A 24127-nucleotide genomic window follows, 5' to 3' on the forward strand; every position below is an offset into this window, starting at 1 on the left:
TTCAATAAGGAGAACAGAGTGTGACTAATGAAACTCTTTCTGTTCTTTGGAATCTCATGTACAGAACATTATATACTGCAAGTACTATGCATGGTTACATTACTGTTGCAGGAACGCTTAAATGAAGCCATAAAAGTGACATATGTCTGAATAACAGGACACCACCACTTTAACAGACTGATGAAACCAGCATTGTTGCTTATTTAAAAGGGCTCCGCAATTGACTGTAACCATGCAGCGTGTAGGTCCTTGAAGCACTTTGGTCTTTTCACAATAACCTCATACATGCCATGTGTATTACTGCATTCACACTTGCAGATGAGGTCAGAACAGGTTGTAATACTAGCACCTGTCTGCCTTTTTCCTCCTCGCCTTTACGACAACAAGCAGGATGCAAACTGCATGTAAATGACATTCTCCTATGTGCTGATTCCCTCTTACACCTCTTCCCCTTTCTTCACAAAGGAGAGAATCTCCACAAACGCCTGACTCATCAGTTTGAAAAAAGCCAGCTCCCTTTAGCCTGTGTCAAGGTCTCATTTGCATACAGCTTTGTTTTCAGCCGTTGGATCGCCCTGAAGGGAGCAGGTGGGACAGCTGGAAAAACTTGGGCACATGAAGCACATGGAGAAAATAAAAAAGGTTTGAGGTAGAAGTTGATCTCTGAAATAGTTGCATTCATTAGACACTACATTAAAGTTCAGGTTTAACATCACACCACACACAGACTAGCGAAATAAATGCTTAAGGATTTGTTTTCGGCAATGTAGCAGATCTATAAACCCAGGGGAATTACAAGAAAGTAACAGAAAGTCTGACTCTCAGACCAAATAAAGCATGGCTGGTTGTGAAACACCTTCAGAAGAAAGAAAGAAAAGTAATCTTAGGAAAACATTTTGATGTTTACCTGTTTTTATTTATCTATTTTATTTACAATAACAAATTCTCTATTTCGTATTTCAACAATTAAAGCAATATTATAAGTATTTCTATGTAGTATATAAAAATGCTATCATGGGCTAAGCTTGCCACATACTGGACTACATTTCCCATAATGCAATTCATAAGCTCAACAAAACGCCATGCTCTTAAAGCCCCACCTACCCACCCACAGCACACCAGTTTGTGTTGCAGCATCGTAGTAATCTACACAAAAATGTACAAAATCTGAGTGAAGGCTTCACACTTTGCACAATTTATCAAAAACGTATTGGTTATTTCTTCTGATTTTTTTTCCCCCACAGCATAAACAAGACTGCTAATCTTAAAACATAAGACTGCCAACACAGCTTAAAGGATTAGTTAATCGGCATTAATGGGTTACACAATTTCTAAGCAAAAAATATTCAAACCACAGTTTATGTTTGACTCAGTTCCACTAAGTGCAACAGTTCAACTCACTGATGTGTTTTTGATATATCTGACAACAGTGGAGATTTGCATAACAGCGAGTAGAAAAATGGACTAACACTTAAAATTTAGATTTCTTTTTTCCTTTTTTTCCTAACTATTGCCAATATTTAGACTTCTCCTTTAAAAAAAAGTGCAAAGGGGCAAACAGTGAAATATCTCACTTAACATCAGCACCCGCCCAAGAACCATCATAACACACACACTCAGAAATCACACCCAAGATACATACAAACACACACACACACACACACACACACACACACACACACACACACACACACACACACACACACACACACACACACACACACACAGGCACTTGTGTTGTTAGTGACAAGATGCCGAATAAGCATGCTGTGAAAGGCATGTTGACAATGTCAAATACTCACAGCCCAACTGTGTGTGAAAGACTGAGACAGTCTATGAAAGAGAGAACAAAAGACAGGTAGAGAGATAGTAATAGGGACTGTATGGGACATTATTTCTACTGTCCATTAAATTAATGTACATGTACTTCTTATTTATCAGTCTTTCATTTACTTCAGCTATAGGAACTCTGATGGCAAGTTTAAAACCCTTAACTTTAAGCCTAAACAAATCCAAACAGGTGCACTAGAATCTAAAGGTGGATTTAATTACGTTAAGCTGGCCGTTGCTGCAGGACAGCGATTTAACTGCAAAATCGACGAAGGCGCTTGGCAACCTTGCTTTTATTTAGGAATATAACCAGAATGCAAACAGCTGGAAACCAGTGGAGTCGAGTCTCCTATTGCAAAGAGACATGCCTAACATGCGTTGTGCTTATCAGTGTAGACCGACTCCGTTTAGAAATTAATGGCAATTATTTACAAACATTCACCAATCTGTCTGACAGTGTTTGCAATCAGTCTGAGCTGGACTACAACTATTTGGATACGGGATGGCTCCCAAGAGACAACCCATGCAGTCGCCTTGTGATCAAAGTCAGGGGTGCTGCATGCCCAATATGTGGCCGATCAGGTGATCACTCCGACCACTTGCAATTTGTGGCAGAATGCAAAAAAATTCAGTGCAATCACAGCAACCTGACCTAGTTGCAAGCTGTTGTTGTCCTATTTTTACTCTAGTGTGACATTAGCTAACTTCTAGTCTTATTGTCTTGGTTGAAAATACGAACTATCACAGTAGTGAGAAATCAGCTGACTTATCCAATTTTCTATTGAATTTCAATGTTATGTATATCACTTCCTATCCGCTGAGCTTTTGGACAAGTGTACGAGAAGCAGCTAGAACTCTGACCTACTGACTGAGCAGGCATGTGTTAAGTCTGAACTCCTCTCCATGAAGTCTGTGAGACAGTAGGGATTAGTCTGTGGATTTACTTCCCTTTCCAAGCCTAATGAAGAAAAGCAACAAAGACAGAGCAGAGAAAGAGAGTGGGAAACAGAAGGCTGTGCTGAGGCTGCAGAATTACTGAGTGGTTTAGTGACTGCTGCAATAATACTTATGCTGGTTAAGCTGCTCTGGGCTGGGGGAAAGCCTCTCTGCTGATCCTCTGACCTCCACAGCCCCCAGTAGCAAATGCATAGCACAGACCGGCTACTACCCAACCATCAATACCACTGCACCCAGCCTAAACACCTAACACTGCTGGTCAATGCACTTGGCTTAGAAGTGTAGGGTCACCACACAGCGGTTCAGGGATCGTTTTCCAGCACTAATCAAACCATAGCGACAGCACTTTAACTGCTAACATGCACCGCTGTAGAGCACACCGACCAGTTAGTCGCCAATAGCTAGTGCTAAACCTACTTAAATCAAGCCCCTGAAACAGATGGTATTTGTATCAGTGTGCCTGTGTGTATTACCTTAATCTGCTGTCGGCGCAACATTGCCAGTTCCCTCATGTCCCTGAAGGGCTGAAGCAGGTAGTGATAGAGCTGAGTTGTGGCTTCCAGCAGCTCTCCATACGCTTCGTCCTCCTCCGGGTACACCTGCAGCAGCTCCACCATGCTGTCCATCGCTTTGTGTTTATCCAGAACCTAGAGACAAAACGTGCATTGAACAGTATAGTCAGACAAACAGTCCACACAGGGAAACATGCACTTGAGTAAAAGGTTGCTGATGTGAGAAATCTCTTCAATAAATTCCACAATAATAATCCAAAAGACTAAACATTTCAGGCTTTATCTACTTCCCACAAAGCCCTAGTGGTTGTCAGTAAAGACCAAAATCTAGACCAAAAGTGCCACAAATAATAGTTGTATAGTTTTTACAGGCTTGTTAACCACTAATTACTGTACTCTGTAGCTTTTAGCAGGGTGTAAATATAGTTAAATCAATGGTTAGTCAATCAGCAACACTTTTAATGATTAATAATAACTTAATGTTCAAGTCTTTTTTATGTAAAATGCTATTAGTTCACTGGTTTCGGTTAAGGTGAATATTTGCTGGTTTTCTGATAGTAAACTGACTCTTTGGGGCCTTTACCTCTATTACAGATCATCCAAAATACCTGAGAAAGTATCAGGCAGATTTATTAGTAATGACATTGTTAGTCATCCCTAATTTTCAGCAAGCATCACTCAAACATGAGTACATGGTGTATTTGTATTTGTTGAGGATCTTAAGCTGTTTATCTGGTGCATGTAATTGGCTGAAAACAGCACCAGGACAGTGTATGAAAAATATCACCAGTGGGTTTTTTTTAAATGACTGGACATGTGACCCATCAAATCAGCATGTGTATTAAATGGAGCAGGAGAAACCTGGTTATTCACATCTCTCTTTACATAGTAGATTTCTGATATTCTGTGTGCACCCATGTGTTGACTTCTCACCATCACAACCACTATCTTATTCACCCACAGAGACAGATCGGAACCAAGGATAAGAAGTTAATTATTCACTGTGTCCTGGTCCCGATTAGTACTACAAGTAACATCGGCATGTTTCTGAACAGCAGAACGTGTACGTGTCTGCATGTTAGTCATAATTAGGCATCTCATTTTGAATCTTTAGAGATATTTTGGTCTAAGTATTTTGAGTACAGAATTATTATGCAGCTACAGTACTGTGCCAAGGTCTCAAATGACCTTTATTTCTGTATATTTTGCTAGGAGAATGGGAAATTGATGCAAACATACATGGAAATACAGTACAGAAGCAAATCAGAGTTTGTAAAATTCTAACAAGCTTGAAAATCGATATTGTGTGACCATCTTTATTCAACATAGACTGAACTCGCTTATGCAAGCCTTCATGTAATGTCTTCAAGTAGTCTTCAAGAAATAGTTCTCTAGGCTTCTTGAAGGACATCCAAATCTCTTCTTTGGATGTTGACTGTCTTTTGTTGTGTTCAGAGCTGTGCAGCCAGTCAGACACTTTGCAGATAGTACTGCATGGTTTGATCAAAATATGGCACTTTTCAATATTTATAAAAACCTGCAGCTACTGATTTTCAGTTCTTATGCAATTTCGCTTATCTCAGCCTTTCCTTCTCATTTACCTTAAGAAGGGCTTCTTTCTGATTTGTGATTTTCTGTTCTCCAAGTTCTCTTTGGGAATCGTTGTTTTGGTGCAAAAAAGCTATTTTACACCTGCCAATTTGTATTATCTTTGGCATTTTCCATACATTGAACTTAAGAACTGGGAACAAATTCTGTGTTTTTGTGACAGTGTGCTTGTAACAAAGTGCCTAAATTTACAGTTTGAAATTGGCTCTTTGCTAGGTTATCTGTTATGTGTAGATAAAACAGTCTGAAGGACTCACAGATAAATGTAAAGTGGCTTAATAAACCAAGACAAAAGAAAAACACTTCTCTGAAGTGGTCAAGTGCAAGGGCTGGACTGAAAAGAAGTGACAAATCAGACATTGTCCAAGGAAAAACTTTGAAAGACCTTCAAAAAACCGGTAAAACTTTGCTCGAGAATACTCAACCTTCCTCTTGTGTTAGGGTCGGCAGTGGCCCTGTTTTTAGGTTTTAAATGCATAAAAGTGCCTTTTAAATTAGTTTATTTCAGCAAGACTTTTTGACTTTGTCAGGAATCTGTATTTAAGCAAAACATTGAATTTCACTAAATTATAAAATGCTCTGGTGAAAATGATGACCTTTGTGTTGTTGGGGTCGGTTTCGACCCAGTTATAATATAAGACTATAAAACTAAAAAGTTTTATGATTTCAGTTTTAGTGCTAAAACTGAAATCACAAACACACTCTGAGCTCACCCACACTGTCAGAGAGAGAGTACACATCTCCAGTTTGTAGCATACAATAAGAAGATTTACAATAAGCCAAACTCTGGATCGTATCTTTGCTGAAGATGAGGCAGAAGACACAAAAAAGCATAGCAATATGGATGACCATCCTTCTGAGGACAATAGATTATCAACCAGAGGACAAAGATACATCTGATGAGTCTGATGAGGAGGTGCTAGAGCTGCTCTCACTTCTGCTGAAACATACAAATCCAAAAGTGGTGACATCTCTTGGAGTCCAGTAACTCTTGGCTTACATGGCAGGGCAATTGCTGCACATGTCATCAAAGTGATGCCTGGGATTACCAGGTTTGCTGTGACAAGAATAAGAGACATCAAGACACGTTTTGATCCGTTTATGCCATTGTCATTTTTTGAAGGAAAAAAAGTCCATGGCAACATTTGGAATGGCATTGATGAGAATACCTGGATGCCTATAATGGTGTTCTTCTTGCTGGTGTGTACAGATCCAGCAAGGAGAACACTGACAGTCTTTTGGACACATCAACAGGCAGAACTATTTTCCAGACTACAATGTCACTTCAGACCTTTGGAATAACATCAAGGGTCCTCAGATTTTACAACAGCGATACTAGAGCAACATCTGACAAGCTTGCTCCCATTAGGAACAGATGTAGGTCCTTCCACTGACTGATGTTCAACCCAGGGCCCAGGTGACAGTAGATGAACATTTTGCCCCTTCCCGTGAAAAATGCACCTTCTGGCAATACATGCCCAGTAAGTCAGGTAAATACGACATTTTGTGATGTGATGCAAAAACCAGCTATGCATAGAACTGCAGAAGACTGGATTTGGAAAAGGAAAACCAGTGAGTGGCATCCCTGAGAAAATTCAAGGAAAACATCTAATCTTTGATATGATAACTAGACTGCAGGGGTCACAATGTGACAAATTCTTTACTATCTATGATACTGGACAAGAACTATCTGCCACAGATAAAAACAGTACAGATATAAAAGCTACTTTTGGATGCTTCTTTATTCACCAGGGGTGGCCACAGTAGGTAGCTCCCCATGTTTGACTTGGCAGATGTTTATGCCAAATGCCCTTTCTGACACAACTCCCAAGGGATTTGGGTTTCCCCTTGGAACAAAATTAGTATAGGTATGATTAACACTAAGAGAGCCATTGAAAAGAAAAAAAAATCCCTCTATAAAATGTAATGCGGGTCATAAATGATACTGCTTCATCATTGTAGTTACTAAAATAGTGTTGTCAGTTGAGGCTTATTGATTTCTGGAGCTGCACAATTACACTGCACGTTAAAAGAAAACAAAAACAAAAAAACACCGTTGGTTTTAATTTGTTGACTTAAAATTGAAACACATCCTCAGAAGCTTTTGCATAGCTGACATTCAGACTTCAAAATGCATGGCGGGGGATCCTATTACTATGCGTGCTGGTTCACCGTCAGGGCATACTGGGACACTTGGTGGAACTGGGTCATTATTAACATTAGTAACTCCACCCATGTTTCCCTTCTGTCCGGAATATGTGATGTGAAAAAGGTCTACACTGTGGCTTATTCCATGACAACGTGAACCTTTGATTTTTTTTACTAGAAACTATTGCCAAGGTAATTCTGTTATCTGTAGAAAAGGGCTAATGTTGCAACGCTGGAGTCACTTGCTGCACCAACTGTGGGTCTAATTCTGATTCATGATTACAGTCAGGTCCAAACAAAAGCCCTTTCAAAGCGCAAAGAAAAAAATCCTAGCAATCATGTGTAAGAGCAGGCACACTAGTGTGCGTGGTCAGGAATGATGCCATAAAATACATTGTTTAAGTGCAGTACAAGACGAATAAATTGGCTTCTACTGTTGCTGATTCATACCATATGTCCAAGCGTCCACAGACGCTTCATTGTTCCAGAGAAAATAACCATTAAAACAACTATTGTTCACAGGAAATACAATTCACCTCCCAGCTCTCAGAAGCCAGCAGCTTCAATTCACACAGCATAATGCTTCTCCTTCACGTCTGCCTCAGATAATATTGAAATGTACCACCACACCAATCGTCATCCAAAGTAGTGAATAAAGTGATCTCGCTCCGCAGAAACAGATAGATATGAATAGAGACTCTTATATTAACTGTGGGCTGATTTTCCAAAGCCCTCCACAGTGGGGACTGGGGTAGACACTACACGATTCAGCTCCAACACTGCTCCTACTGTTTACTTTAGCTCTGCGTAGCCCTGGAAACCAGTGCCCAGCCGTACACCCCCTGCAGCCACTGCTAGCCAGGAAAGCCCCTGAGCTAAATGAGCCGACTCTAATTCAGACTGGAGAATTTTAGAATAAATCGCTGAAGCTGGACTTGCACATTTTTCTTTTACAATTCCCATTTTCATAATGCAACAATTTCACTTCCTGCAGTAATGTCATTTAAATGGTCTGATATATTTGTTGGGAACAGTATAAGGCAAAGAGCTGCTGCTCTTGCCCTCCATAGCCAATTGTATTACTTGTCTTAATTAGTTTTTGGGTAATTATCAATTAATCAATAAGCTAATGAACAGAAAAATAAATGGGCAGCTATTTTAATAATTGATTTTTCATCATTCATCATCAGACGCATCACAATCCTAGAATTAGGATTGTGATGCTAGATTTAGGATTGTGATGCCTATTTTTACCATAAGTGACATTATATCGATGATGAACTGAATGTTGTCAGGTGTGGGGCTGTGTTAAGCTTTTTTTTTTTTTCTTGTATTTTTTTTAAATTGGGACCAGTTAAACAGTATACTGTGGAAGGTGGTTGGCCTGCTGCTGGCCTGTTTGGTGACTAATAGAAAAAAAAAAAAAGTAGGTAAACTGACAGATCTTAAGATTACTTGAGCTAAGAGCTGCAACCCCATTGCTTTCTAGTAGACATGCCTGTAGCATGCAGGGATAAGTCTAATGCTTATTTTATGGTACGGCACATGTGTCCTTAATTACCTATAGTGAGCCTACCAAGAGCTGTTGTCAACCTACACAATCATGCTCCGGTGCAGTCCTCTAAAAACCCAACAGCATGTAGCTCAGGTGTCCTTATTGAGCGCTATCTGTTTCACTTCAGCTCTTTGTGTGTTATAACTTCTCCACAGCTGACTGAAGGATCAAAAACAGCAAAAGCTAAAGCAGCTCGCAGACTGATTGTACCACATACTTTGGTGACTGCTTCCATCTGGCAACAGACACTTTCTGCAGGTAGACATGCTGTCCGTAGCTTCCTACGGCCTGCCAACACACCACCAACGGAAAGCCATGTTCACCCCATAAAAAAGGGAGACAACATTTACCGGACTGCATTTAGTTTTAAGTTTTTGTTACCATGTTTTTTGCAGATACAGTTTTATAATCTGAAATATAAATCAACTAATAAATTATGCTACGTTCTTGCAGATTATGCCACCAGTATAACATAATTACACATTTATAATGTAATTAAATGGGACTTTTTTGTGGGGCAATAAATGGACTGTTAATCGTATAACTACCACTCAAGTTGACCACTCAAAGCACTTTCTACTACAAGTCTCACTCACCCTATCTCACACACATTGATACAGCGCTATTATCTATGCCTCTAAGTGCTTTATCTAACATTCTCTCTCTCTCTCTCACACACACACACACACACACACACACACACACACACACACACACACACACACACACACACACACACACACACACCAACCGCTCTACCACCCGAGCATGCCCGCCACAATAAAAGCATGAACTACTGCTCCTGTGGGGAAAATAAATTAAGCTGAAAACTGCACAAATGAACTGGACTATTCGTTTGAACATCAGTCTGATATTGCCTAGTGTGATGTTGAGCATTTAGAATCCCCATGCACCACATCCAAAAGGTCATCATTTCAGAACAATCCTATTAACTTTCATTAAAACTGTACTCAACTGCTGCGATCATATTTTTTTGTTGTTTGACAAATTTAAAAGCTAACAATTATTATTTCACATTGTAAGACAAAATTACTGTAACCCCTGCTTGGTCCATTTTATTGTGTACCCAGACATCAAGCACACAGCTGACAGCACCATCCAGGATCTCAGGCATTGCTCTCTTTTAAGTGCCTCTTATTATTATTCTGACTAGTTTACATATCATTTGCTTATGCCTCATTTGTGTTCTGCTCTTATTCTTGGTTTTCTATACCAGTCTCACACTAAGAGTATATTGTGTGCATGTTTGCTTGTCTGCTATGGATAAATATGCATGTTTTAAAGCCGTTTGCAAATGAATAAACATAAAACCTATGTTAAGCCTTGCTGTTAAACAGAAGGCCTTCCAATGTGAAATGAGTACATAATAATTACAGGGACATTCCTGGTAATATGCACTACAGTATAGCTGCAGTATACCAGCCCTGTCATCAGGACTTACTCTTGCTGCTGCTACATCTGCTCAGTCTTGCTGAAGCAGTTTGCCTTCTGCCTTTTAATTGAGATGTGAGGCAGGAAGAGAACGCCCTGACTGAGCAGAGACTGGATTTTAAAGCTCATCTGAAACTGAATGCTGTTCAGGAGTCGTCAATCAACAGACCTCAGGCCTAAATCTTTCAGGCAACTTGATTGGTTCTGGCGCTCTCGGCACAAAAGTTTCATGTAGTGATAGAAGAAAATAGTAATGCCACCTGTAACCAACAGAGGTAACGTCAACTGGTTAAGCACAACATTTAAGATACCCTTTTATTATTAATTAATTCGCATATTGTGACTGTTATTTTACTTATTTTTGAGGAGTTGCTCTGACAAAAAATTGTCAGAAAAGTACAGCTTCAGCTCTATGTGTTCCCATTTTTAGCTCCAACAAGACAATACCAGCAGGCAAAAAAGCAATTGTTGTGAACGCATCAGTTTATGTACAACTAAAAAGATGTGATTGACACAAAATATAAAATACCCCTATACATAAATGTGAATGAAGTAAACTGCTCCGTTCAGTAACTGTACAGCAGACTAACAACACAGCTGTGCCTGAGGCAAACATGCAGACTCACCATAACAAACAAACTGTGGGCGTAGAAGCCATGTTAACCTTCAACATTCAAAGGTCAAGAGGTCGCCCAGCAAGGAGACAGAGAAACTTGATTATTGTACACATTTAGGCCTGACTTTCAAACCACATAGAGAAGTAGTTTAACTGTCAGAAACACACAATGGTTGTACAGATTTAAACGTCACTGAGCGAACGATTACAAAATGCAAACATGCAGCTTTTTCATATATATCACAACTGTAATATATGCGATACATATATTTGTATTCATTCCAATGATAAGCATGTTGATTGCCCGATTCCTTCTTGACTGTTTTATCAGACTACCAAACGTTATATAGACATTGGCAACTTGGGCTTACAGGACCACACACATGAAACGAGCTACTAATGTCTTTTTCATTATGCTTTATTGTTTTGCTATATTTATTTGTACACATGAAAAACATTACATCAGTATTTATGTCTTTAATTCCTCGAAATATAATATAATCTAAACCTGACTTGTAAAACTATTATTTTCTATGTTATAATTAGAGTACCATCTATAAACAACAGTGTAATTTCGATTGCATCATCTACTGATATTTTTGCTTTTATGGAAGAAATGGGCATATTTTCCTAATCCTACATAGAAGTTTTTCGTTTTGTTTTTTTCATTTTGGTGACTACATATGGCTACATGGTTTTATTTTGAATTATTGTCAAATATAACAATTTACAATTCAGGAAATACTACATTTTTAAGCATCTGAGAGGCCAGTGAAAATTTAAAGGTTTCATCTTTACTAGTTTTTGAGATAGTCATGTTCAAATTGAAAAAAAACAAACATACTGGAAGTGGGTCAATACACCTTTTTCCAAAAATTAAATAAGTAAAACCTTTAAATGATTTGATATATGGAGCTATAAATTCACAGCCTTATATATGTGCAAATTTTAAACCATACAATTTCCAGGCAAATCAGAAGTGGTTGAGCAGAAAATGTTCTGATCTGAGATAGAATGTATCTAATATGATACCTGTGGCTTAGATTTTATAGTAAACACTATAGTGTGATTTTTTGAGTCTGCTTTCACTTTAATCTCTCTGCGCTACAATTTTAGTTAACCTCCCATCACCTTTTGTTCGCTTTGTCATCGCAGAACAACAAAAAGATGTTAAAATGTAACTATTAACTTGCAACATGTCAGTTCCCCTGGCAATAAGCTGGATTTCATATGGCATCAGGCCACAGATAAGGAAAAACTGGGAAAGTGTCAAAGTACAATGATTAACAGCCTTGATTTTCAGTCTGAAGCTTTTCCAGACAAACCAAACAATCAGGACAGGCTATTCAGTATTTATGCCAAATCAGAAAAAAATGACATAAACTGGCATTTTAAAGGGCTCTACGTAATGCAGGCAAGTCATTCATTTACTATACAGGTCAAAAGGCCAAAATATTGTTTTATCTGATGAAAATTATCATTCTTGGCAAGGATTAAAAAGTAAAGTTTTCTCTGTTTCTGCTGCTTGGATAGAGCAACATAGTAGAGTTCCGAAGCATATTACTATAAAATTAAAAAACTGTAAACTTTACCTGAGGTAAAATGATATGCTCTTTTTTTCTTCCAATATCATCATGCAATTAAACCAACTACAGCCCTGAAAGTGTTGGAACCAGGTCAGCATACTTAAAGTCAAAGTTCATCATGACTGAACCTGGAAACTTGGGAACAAGTACAATCCAGTCAAACAGAGTAAATATTACATCTGTTGTTGACACTATAGTGTTCCAACTTGAGGCTGCAGCTTATGATTTGAGCTAGATTACATTTTATTATTATGTATTAGTAATTGAGGAGTTCTTCCACATGAGTGTGGATAAAATAACATAAATAAACACTGGATAAAATAACATATAACACTAATTACACATCAAAGGAAGACAGTCATCTTTGCTGCTATTGAGAGCTGCCCCATCTTTCACTTTGTTCCATTATCAATTAAACTAACAATTGTTTTCCCGACTAGATTTTAAACACCTTGAGAGCTGTATGTAATGTCTGCTGCTCTTTTTATAAAACAAGTTCAAACAAACTCATCACTGTTTCCTCTGAATATGTGCCCTGTCACATATGAATCACTAAAGTAATTAAGTATTCCCTGTTCCTTGTTAACCAGCTGTTTACTGGTTTGGTGCATCAGTCAGTTAAAACACTCTGGAGGTTAAAGCGTTTTTTCCTGAGGCTACAATTATGACCATAACTTACACCTTTATAGAGTATTTCTTGCTTTGCCACTCACATCAAGCTACAGACATGAAATATAGCAACATAGCTGGGCTAAATATACACCTTCATCTGTCTAGGATTACACTGAAGCAATCTCGACAGCTGTGGTGACACATCATTCCTGTAACTCCACCTCTTTTTGTTCTCCTGTTTTTCTATGCAACTCCCTTCCAATGGTTCAGCCAACTGGAGTGTAATGTCTGGCCAGACCAGATCATATTACTGGCTTGTGAATGTGCAGCAACAGATGGTAGATCATGGGAGGGAGGAGAGGGGTACAAAGGAAGAGGAGGGAAGAGAACAAGCAGCCCATGACTTAAAATTATACCAAAATTGCCCCGTTTATCAAAGACACCCCAAAAAAACCCCCCAGCCTTTCCATATAATGTCAGCCTGCCATTAAGAGTGTACTCATCAAATCTCATATCATCAAGTACTAAAAAGCTTGATTCCCAGCTTTTACTTAAAAAGCAAGTCAGACTTCATGACAACTGAATTAGTTACTTCACCTCTTGCATGCGTCTTTTGGCCCTCTCCAGAGCATCTTCATAACCTTTCTGCCTCAGCTCACTCAGGCTCTCGTAGTACTCCTCGGTGTCGTCGCTCTCTGAGAAAAGCACCTGTGAGAGGATCTTCCAGCCGCAGGTGTCCAAGGCATGACCCAGGTACACCTGCAACTGATAGCACAGGGCGTCCGTCTCCCGCTGTGACATCCCGGGCGGACCGAAAAGGACAGTCCACACGCCGGACTGCTCCTCTGGAAAAGAGGGCAAACAAGGCTCTAGGTCCGAGTTGACGGCGCATAGCTGGAGGTGGGCTGCTCTCAGTTCCTGGAAGGAGAACAGTCCAGCCCAGCTGAAGTCTTCGCGGTTACTGGCCTCGATGTCACCTGGGTCTGCATCATCCGGAGACAGCATGACATCCACTGGCTCCAGGATCTCCATATCCGTTATCTTGGGTGTCACAACGTCCCATGACCCTAAAGTGTGACTTACGCACTCATATGACTTTGAACTACCGGCTTTTAAAGTCTTCCTGTCTGCGTTAGCATTTGTTGCGGCTTTCCCTTTGGGGACAGAGTGCGGTCTAACTTTACCCACTTGGCAGACTCCATCTTTCTTCGCTGTGACGGGACTTTTTGTGTGTTTTTCAGCCACGCAGGCACCGGTGGCAGGAAGCCCAGCGTTTGGGCTACAGTCGACGTCCAGTAAAGTGCTCCGTCTCTGCACGGTTCTGTTGTGGCAGGTTATGGCGAACTTTCCCTCGACGTCGTTCCAGGCCACAATGAAAACAAATTTATGTCTCTCTTTTTCGTCGAAGACTTTGGGCCGGACAGACACCCATCCGGACTCCAAGTTATCCTCCATGATGAATGACATCTCATCCAGCCAGTAAAAAAAGACACTTAGATAAACGTTAGCCAGAAAAAAAAATCTTCCCTGATGTCGAGGCTAAATGCTACTCGTAGCCACCGACAGCAGACCCCACATTTAAAAAAACATAAAGTAAGATTTGGCGGAGCTACAGCGAACAAACCGACGAGCTAGATTAGGAGATGACACAAAGGTTTTCTTGCTTTGTTAACCCGCTGTCTATTGCGTGTGAGCGGCCGAAAACGCAGCCAACGTCGTTGTCCCTCCTCCAAATGGTCGGATTTGGGATTCCGACATGAAGAAGTTCAAGCGGCCAAACGCACTCGGACACCGCGGTCTAATCGAAGGAGAGAGGTCGGCTTCATATTGCGGCAGCTAATGTCCGTTGCCATGACACCTGGCCGCTCACCTGCCCGATGCTCGAGCTGTCTGAATGTGCAGCTCTTTGTCCGCTCTCAGACAATGCCGTCGCGCGACGCACATCGGCTCTCGGTGTCACGTGTGAGCTTCTGTTTACAAGCAGAAGGTGCGTGCGTGTTTGTCCGGGGAGGGATTTAACTGGTGAAACCCCCCCTTTCGGTGTTGCATTCAATCTCCACGATGAAATGGTAAATATGATGCGCCTAGAAAATGTCGATACCGTACTGACATGCAAAACGATCTTTGAACAAATTGTTAGTTAGTTGACTAATATTTCTTTTGCTCTTCAAAACTATCCCAAGAGTAATATGCAATTTTAAAATACGTTTAATGATGCATAAAATGTACAAGATGCTAATGCTAGTTAACTATATCCGCTAGTCTCTCTTTATACCATGCGAGCGTGAAATATATCAATTTATCATTAAAAAGTAATGCAAAGCCTAATATTTTATCAGTTGGATTAAGCGTGACATGTCTTTCTATCACAAACTTTTATTCTCATCCTTAAATTGTTTTGTTCATTACATTAAAGTGTTTAACGTTTTTATTACACGTACACTTTTTCCACATGAACCTTTGAAGGCAACATAACAGTCCGTTACTTTTAACAGCTTAATAGACCAAACGCCACACAAAGACAGAAAAGTGATCCAAGCAAACTACTTTATAATTCAGTAACTTCACGTGGTTAATTTTTTTTAAAGCGTTAATTAGGATTTGTACTGTTTTTTGTTTTGTTTTTTTTATCTCTATTCCTCTGTCTCGTTTCCTCACTTGCATACGTGCACGAGGAGCATAAACATCTGCACGTGGGCAAATCCATGACGCAAATACGTACAGAACGTGCTTAGTGCCAGACTGCGTACGGTAAGCGAACTGGGTCAAAACAGGTTTATGCACCATTTATTGTCTAACAAAGTTAATGTTCGTATGCAACTTTAAAAACAATCTAACAACTGGAAAAAACAAAAAAATAAAACGTAGAGTGGGACAAAGATTACCCTAATGGCGCTTTTAGCGCTACTAGAAAAAAACAAACCTGTATGTAGTACCAAGTAGGTTAGTTTAACAAGGCCCTTTCCAAAATCTTGCTGGGGCTTGCCTTAATATCTTCATATTATATTTACAATCTTTTCTTCAACTTTTGATTTCCTGTGAGTGCAAACTTCAGTTCTGTTAGTCACTGCAGAGTATTTGTAGACATATGCCAGCCTTTGTTGACCGTAAGCTTGAGATGGAAGATGTACGAGGAGGCAAATCTCAAACGTGAATATGAATGTAAAATACAATTAACGCCACAAATATTGGCGTTGATGTATTTTTTGTTAGTTTAGTTGTTTTATCATTATTTTTATTATATTTGAGGGGAAAACAGAATCTGAAAATAAATCCGTTTCCTGCCTTTTAATTTCTGCCTCTTCTGGTAAATCATGTGAAAGCACAGTGAAAAGACATTTCAATGTAGTTCACCAGGTGAAGGTCATGCATTATGACCATTAAAATTTGGATCAGTTGAGTCAGTGTGCGGAAAGAATACTTCAGCCTAATAAACACAGGAAACCAGAACTCCCTTTGGATTTCCAGGGTTTAAAAACACATAAGCTCTACAGGGCTAGATTGTTCCCTTATATGGAAATAGGCACATTGATGTCTGAGTAATAATTTTTTAAATATACTCGATGTTTCGCATTTGGTCTCACCCACTAAGGCATATTCTCTTTCCAATAAAATAGCACCTCTCGTACACTGCCACAGTCCCTGTTTTGACCTCACTCTATTTACTGCTCATTAATTTCTATAGTTAAGGTGTAAAACAAACAGAAAAACTTGTAATATTCCATTTTGAGATCTGTTGCATAATTTATCCTCTTGGAAAAGTAAGATTATGTAAAATATAGTTTTTAAACAACAAATAAATAGCCCTGCACCAACTTTGCACTTTGTCCTTGTTTTGTTGGTTCGTACTGAAGTTATTAACTGTTAAACTAAACTGATAAAACGTCTGAATTTTACTTCAAACTCTGAATTCAAAATTTATGTGTATGTCAGAAATGGTGAAAAAGTACTTTAATTGCAACATAGCAACTTCAGACATTAAATTTGCACTATGGGAAGAAGGCAAGCCAACAGTGGCAGTGTGATGCTTTGGGTAATGTTCTGCTGGGAAACCTTGGGTCCTGCCATCCATGTGGATGTTACTTGCAGAACATATACACCCTTTCATGGAAAATGTACTCCCTGATGGCTGTGGAATCTTTCAGCAGGATAATATGTCCTGCCACAAAGGGGAAAAAAAATGTTTAGGAATGGATGAACAACAATGAATTTAAGGATTGATTGGGCCTCTGAATTCTTCAGACCTCAATCTAGTTGAGCATCTATGTGATGTGCTGGACAAACAAGACCGAGCCATGGAGGCTCCACCTTGCAAGTGTCAAGAGTTAGAGGGTCTGTTGCTTAAGACAATATTTTGAATTAAATTTTTCTGTATTCTTAATAAAAACAAACAAAAAACCTATTTTAGTTGATAAGCAATACATCATTTCTTGAAGTTTGACTTTTATAGGTAAATGACCCTTCCAAGGAACAAAACCACCAGTGTTGATTTCTTTGTTGCCATTTGTCGTTTATTGCTGCCCACATCATTGAGACATTACTTGGGTGCATTCACAAACAACTGCACATTTGTAGTTACAGTAATTTCACTTTTTCTTTGAACAGTTGCGATGGTCATAATAACACTCTGTGATGGTTCAGTCTGGAAAGCCAATTTCAAAGGTTAAGCATGTGATGCCAGTCTTTCACAGAGTAAAAATGGTCCTAAAAAAGAAAGAACTTCAGCATTTCGATCTTTTTTGGTACATAAACTTTGGGGAATGTTCACACATTGGCGTGAGAAGGCATACTCACGTATGCCTTCTCACGCCACCCCTTTGCTTCTCCTCGTCAAAGGCCTCAGACAGGAGCTCAGTGGCCTTGGCCGGCCTTATCAAACAGAGCCTCCAGCTGCTCCTTGGAGGTAGCCTCCTTTTGCTGCATCAGGTCAGCGTGGCCTTTGGTGACTCCCCAGCTATCAGGTGTGGACATGGAGGGGCAGAAGGGGCGGCCAGAGGCGGGCTTCAGCTTCTCCCAGTAGTCACGGCGGGCCCTAAAAAGAGAAATGGCAAGCTGTCTTGGAAAAATCAGTGGCTATAATCTTGAGGTACTTTGAGAAAACTGAAATAACATCTACCTAGCTCTAACCCAAGGCTTGGTGTGCAATGACAGGGCACTACCCCAGCTGCCATGCTTCTCAGATCCAGCAGGAGGACAACCTCGCTCAGCTTCCAGCTCCTCAGCCAAGGCACGGATGTGATACGGTTCAAATCCACAGCAGCCTCCAATGTAGCGAATCCCAGCATTATACGCTTCCCGGGCATATTTATGCATGTCCATTCTGGTCAGGATCCTTGGCTCCAGACCTGTTGGAAGAGGAGGTTATTTTTGAGGATTTCTTCAATTTTTTTATGCGGATTGAGAATTTTTTATTTGTTTTAATTTTTTTAAAGTAGGTAAAGACCAAACGGGAATTCCGGCAGGTCGATGAATCCCTGGCGGCCGCAGTCCGGAGTATGAAAGGCCAGCGGCTGGGACATGTAGTGAGCCTTCAGCCCAGCCTTCTCCACACCCTCCTTCATCAGTTTCACAGTCTTCACACAGGTCTCTGGGTCAAAGTGGCAGTTAATGCCAACAATATCAGCACCTAGAGAGAAGATTTGCAGAACGGATCAGAACTGAGGCAATAAATTGTTGAGATTATGTGGAAAATTCTTGTGAGAACTGGTAGCAATCCATGCTGGTTTCAGCTCAATGCTGGATGCGTTGTATCAGTGCACATGGCTGATTGCTTCAGTATCTGTTCATACCACCACTGGATGGCAGCAAAAATCTGATCTACACAGTGGCTTTAACAGAAAATCTAATGACTGAACATTAACACAGGCTAAGATGTCAGATGAATACAGACTGTGTGCATGAAGTTGAAGATGTCAGGTCCATACCACTAACACGCTAAAAATGCTTTCTTGGTGTATTTGGAGAATGTGACAAATGAAGTTTTGGACCACAAAAGCAACACCAGGAGTCAAGATATTTTGAAACGTAGACATTTTGCAGACCTTGCACGTCTTGATTTTTGACAAAACACCCACATTTAGTTTTGCAGTGCTGTTGCGTAATCATCTATGTAGTTGCATGACACATCCATGGTAGGCCTGATTGCATTGCTAGATATATATGCCATATGACATAGGATCTGCACAGTTGATAAACCAACTAAAATGAGTCTTCTGGAAACGTGTAGATCAGCCAAATGTGAGCAAAAGATTGCTAGCATCTGATGTAGGCGACAAGAAAGACTGGCGTACAGCTTCCACATGTGCCAATGGGAAAATTATACTGAATCCCACATGTCAGCTGAAGATAGCAGGTCGAAAAACAAGCTTGAGCATAATGTAGCACTAAAACAGGGTGAACAGTTTCCCAGGAGGGTAAACAAGTGCAATGGATAATATTAATTACAGACCCACTGTGTCTCTCCAGTGTGCAGCATGCACTACACCCTGACTGGTCCATCTACACAGAACAAGCCCAGTTCATTTTAAACTGCTTGACCTGAATTTACCATGGTGTGACAAAAAAGCAGCTGTGAAGAGAGTCCATTATGAGGTGCACTCAGCTCTGAATACGACATTGAGGCCCCATTAAGATACTGAATACACTGTATGTTTTCCACATGGTTCACCGTACCAGGAGGTGTGCGGACCACAAATGTGGGTTCTTACCAGGCAGGGAGAGGCAAATGAAAGATGCTATAGAGTTTACAGGAAACAACTTTAAGCACACAGGCTTTCTTTACAGAAGACACATCGTAATACTCTAGACCAAGTTACCAGGAGAAGTATGGAGTACGAACACACCAGCCTTAAGTTTATAAGAGACATTTCAACATAGTTCATAGTTATTCATAGGCAGAACTGTGTGCAGCTGTTTGCGCTATGAAGTCGTGATAATGAATTTGAAGTCTACTTTTATCAAACCTGATCCAAGAGCTTCAAGGACATGCAACACGGTTTGCATCATTTAGATAACAAGACATCCTGCAATTGTGACCACTGATGGATGCATCTATTGCTCTGCAGTTACACTACCAAAACATTAGTTGTCAGGTAGTTTCACTAAACTCTGCTGAGTTTCTTCATATACATCAAACAATGGCGCCAAACTGAAATAATATTGTTGCTTAAACATTTTTTTTAAGTTATCTTTTCTTAAATTCCTGTAACTCAACGTGCGGGAAATTGTCGTACCAGCTTTAACAAGTCTGACTGCACAGTCTCCGGGGCTGACGCCGTTCAGGTCCCCTTCAGGTCCAATACACAGAGTCGCAGCCACTGGCTTACCGGAAGACTTCAAAACCTGGACTGCCCACTCAGCCTCTTCCACGTGCTCAAAGTACTACAAGGAAGCACAAAACGTAAAGAGTGCTGAATTACTAAACCAGTTTACAGCTGCTGTGGGAGCTCTTTGGTACCCCTCAGCTCTACAGATACCTGCAGCTTTTCTTGGTTAATCTTTTTGGTTTTCTGGTCAAGTAAATACAAAAAAAAAACAAAGGAAAAGAAAGAAAGGAAAAGGGGTAAGAAACCATCAACAGCTGGTCAACAACAACTTAATATCTCACTGTTGACCGGGTCAGTACTGCTCAGGTCCAAAAAATGCTACAGTATTGCAAAGCATCCCTGAAATGTCAGAATGAGATCGTTGTGCACCTGAATTCAACATGCCAGTCCATAAAGGTATGAGTACAGTACAGAGTCATGAGAAACGCGTTCAAATACATTTTGTTTTTTTAGGATACACTTATCTCAGTTACTTGTGCTATTTAAGCAAACAGAAGGGGCGTGTCTGCAACCAAGGGAGGTGACTTTGCTACTCACAGGGACTACTTTCTTTCTAAAGTCTAAGTGAAAAAAATATATAAAGTGGTCATTAGTAAACCTGGGCTCCAGCATTTAGACACTGAAATGTGAGCAGTTGCACAATGACATGGTGTAACACCCCCTCCAGACTTCTTGAGGGTTGTTACGCACCTTACGATAGAATTACATGAATATATAGACAAAACATATATGAATAAATGAATTTCTAATTGCAAAGATGCCCAAGCTGAAAATGTTTCATTATTAATAAAGTCATTCAGAGACAGGAGGAGAATAGATGATATTCTAACCTGCTGCAATGGTTTTGTTAACTTTGCTTTACCCCCAAATCTGCACCGAGACAGTTCTAGTTCTAGTTCAGGGTCATCTCTTTAAATGTTGACCTAAGTGATCTCTTATCAAAAGTTGCTTTAAGTTTCCAGAGGGGAAATGTTTAAGTTTATGGCATACCTCTGCAATCAAGAAGTCGACATTTTTCTGGACAAAGACATCGATCTGTTTCATGAAGATGGCCTTGACCTCCTCCTCGGTCTTGCCGCTGAGGTATGCCGGGGTCTGAGAGACTCCACCTGCCACCAGAGCATCACCCTCATTGGCCACCTCCCTGGCCAGGTCACAAGCTGCTTCGTTTATTTGGCGTCCCTGTGGGTGAAAGGAAATGTTTTTTTGAAACCAAATCAGTTTAACTTTCACGTCTTGAGTCCGTTTAAACCCCTCTACATGACTGACGAGAGCTCAGAGCAGCTGCACATGAAAACAAACTCACGGTGAAGCTCAGAGATTGGCCCCTGTTCTCCAGTTTGTCATCGCTTGCGTAGAAAGTGAACGTCTGCATGACATTGGAGCCAGCTCTCAGAAACTCCCTGTGCAGCTGCCGCACTGCAACCACAACACCCCACATTCAGCACCCACAAAACTGGAACTTCAACATTTAAGCTTTAAATGGAGACAAAGCAGAGTCCTACCCGATTCGGGGTGCTCGGCAGCAGCTTCAGGTGTCCACGGTCCGGCTTTTACATAACCCCTCTTCTCGAGGGCGAAGACAAAGCCTCCGTCCCCAATAACGACCTCTCCTGCATCCAGGCGCTCCAAAATGTTCTGCCGTGAAGTTAACACGCAAATCAAAACAAGGAACACACACAGAGCTGCACAACAGCCATTTCCTTTTGCATGAAGCGCGCACAAGCTGCTTCAAGTTCAGAGCGCACTTTACATTTTTTAATCATGCAACATGAAGAGAAACTTAAAAACAAACAAACAAACAAAAAAAAAACAAAAAACAAAAAACGTGTGCAGCGCAATCATCATCCAGGACTGATCGGAGTGCACTCCTACCTTCTTTTCTCCCGCTGGTGCCATGATTATTGCAGCAGTGACCGCCTAACACTTCGGGTCTTGAGTTTGGAAAAGGCTCGCTTACGGAATCCATGCTGCATTTATAATCCAAAATGGGTGTGGAGCTCCTGATGTCACCCGAAGACCACCTCCCTCTTCCACTTCTGATCTTGTTGTTGTTGGTGACGGCGCAGAATCCGTAAAATCTCGGCTCTGTGCAGAGGTGTTGTTTGATCACGTTTGAGGAATAAAAGTACAGCATCTAACTTTTATGGGAAGTTTGAAACCATTACCTATGAAAAACCCCCCAAAACAATTCTAACATGATTTTTCACAGTGAGTGTTTGTATCAGGACAGGCCAGGTAAGTGAACACACAGAGTCAGGCAGCACTGCCTAATTTCTCTGTTTGTAGGTCAGTTCTGCCTAAGAAAGAGCTGAATGAATTGTGTGTGTATGCTCATTGATGATGTTATGTCAACTGGGGAAAACAATGATGTGGTTATCAGGAGCGACACCAAGGGGGGCAGGAATGGCACTACCCATCCCCCCCAAATTTGCTGCCATTCCAGTGGCCCGCCCTGGCAAGGCTGTTCTTCTATGTTGGTAATAATTCTAATAAACATGAGCACGAGAGAGAGGAAGACTCCCTAGGCTTATAATTCTTTTCGTTCTCCCTTCTTTGGTCATATTTTTCAAGTAACTTATATGTGACAGCATCATAATAAAACTGGAAATTCTGTTTCTGGTGTGCCACCATAATATTTTTAGTGGCCCCCATATGGCCACCCCTATGTAAAAATTCTGGAGGCACCCCTAGTGGTTACACCTTACAAACCAGTAAGGTGTTGGTTGTGTGAGGGTGGGTGTGACAGGGGTGAATATATAAAACAGTGGTGTAAACTGGGGTCAAATCCTCTGATTTAGGTATTTGGCTCAAGTCTTCATTTGCCACACAACTGCCATGGTAACTGAGACTCTGTTCATCCAGCAGGCCATGTTTTTTAGGGTCCTGCACCGTTTTCTCTACTCTAATATGTAGTATTATATGAAAAGTGGCACTCCACCGTAGCCCAACGGTTTAGCAAAGTGATGAAAGTAGTATTCAAATCCTTTACTTATGTAAAATAAGCAATAATACATTTGAATTTGGATTAAAATTTAAATTTTTGCTCTAAAGGACTGAACCTAGATGTCCAAATCGTTAATTGGGGCTATGTCCAGAGTGAAAACATATATTATATGCGAGGCTACTAATAAAACGTATAGGAGGCAGAGACAGGAAAGAACAAGCATCAAAGGTTAACAGCTTTTATTGCATTTCAGAGAGCAGCTAGTTACAAACAGTTTGCCTAACTATGTCTGCATCAAGTGTATTTAAAAAAGAGCTTGAGTTTTATGATAAGGTTGACAAAGCCAGTCAGTTTAATTCAGATTTATTTATATAGTGCCAAATCACAGCAAAATCACCTCAAGGTGTTTATACTGCAAAGCACAGATCCTATTTTTTATCCTTATTTGCGAGAAAAACGCAAACAGCCACATTCCCCATGAGCAAGTGCTTGGAGATGGTGGGAAAGAAAAATTCAGTTTTAACAGGAAGAGACATACAGAAGAAATGCTCAGGGTGTCACAGTGGAAGTCCAGTAGCAGTCTTGAGCATGTGGCAGCATGATTAAGGGATAGTTCAGGGTCACATGATCTGGCCCTAATGAGAAATGTTAAAACAATAAAGTTTAATTCCAGTTAAATAAACTTGTGGACAAATGGTGGAAAAATATGTCCACATATATCTGGGAGATTTTGAAATTGGAAACTATTGTTCTGTAAAGGCAGATAACTAATATTAGGGTGTAAATGATCAAAGAGATGATACTGTATGTGGGGGGTGTAGACTTAGGTGTGGTAGCTGGGTGGGGTTGCTGTTCAGCTACAGGAGAAGAGGTGGAGCAGGTGATTAAGGGACCAGCAAGAGTGAGGTTGAAGAGCAATAGAGCAAATGCCTGTAAAAGCAAGAAATTACTGTTCCACCGATATAAAGAAAAACAGTAA

At 40.4% G+C, this 24127-nt stretch overlaps 2 protein-coding genes across 2 annotated transcripts in view; both read right to left on the reverse strand.

The window, feature by feature from the left end:
* The window catches only part of jmy (junction mediating and regulatory protein, p53 cofactor), a 30520-nt gene extending 15668 nt beyond the window's left edge, over positions 1-14852 (reverse strand). The window contains exons 1-2 of the mRNA XM_031733930.2: positions 13474-14852; positions 3261-3434 (exon numbers count right to left, since the gene is read on the reverse strand). Of these exons, the coding sequence (XP_031589790.1) occupies positions 3261-3434; positions 13474-14343 (1044 nt within the window). The 5' untranslated portion in view covers positions 14344-14852. The remainder of the gene's footprint in view (positions 1-3260; positions 3435-13473) is intronic.
* A 2509-nt stretch (positions 14853-17361) lies between these two features.
* On the reverse strand, positions 17362-22187 carry LOC116315584 (betaine--homocysteine S-methyltransferase 1-like). Its single transcript, XM_031733921.2, has 8 exons — positions 22077-22187; positions 21707-21839; positions 21508-21620; positions 21192-21383; positions 20109-20256; positions 18320-18502; positions 17993-18221; positions 17362-17908 (listed from the first exon to the last, which is right to left on the reverse strand). Exons 1-8 carry the CDS (start codon positions 22098-22100, stop codon positions 17728-17730), a joined length of 1203 nt encoding a protein of 400 aa, XP_031589781.1. The 5' UTR covers positions 22101-22187; the 3' UTR covers positions 17362-17727.
* Between the last annotated feature and the right edge of the window lie 1940 nt (positions 22188-24127).

Source organism: Oreochromis aureus, linkage group 7 (assembly GCF_013358895.1).
Source record: "Oreochromis aureus strain Israel breed Guangdong linkage group 7, ZZ_aureus, whole genome shotgun sequence".
In the NCBI taxonomy this organism is placed as follows: Eukaryota; Metazoa; Chordata; class Actinopteri; order Cichliformes; family Cichlidae; genus Oreochromis; species Oreochromis aureus.

Coding starts and splice junctions, on each gene's coding strand:
- LOC116315584 (XM_031733921.2), bottom strand. CDS start 22,100: ATGGCACCAGCGGGAGAAAAGAAG. Junction 21,840..22,076: donor CACCAGCGGGAGAAAAGAAG/GTAGGAGTGCAC, acceptor ACTTCACGGCAG/AACATTTTGGAGCGCCTGGA. Junction 18,503..20,108: donor AGTCAGACTTGTTAAAGCTG/GTACGACAATTT, acceptor TCTTCTCTCTAG/GTGCTGATATTGTTGGCATT.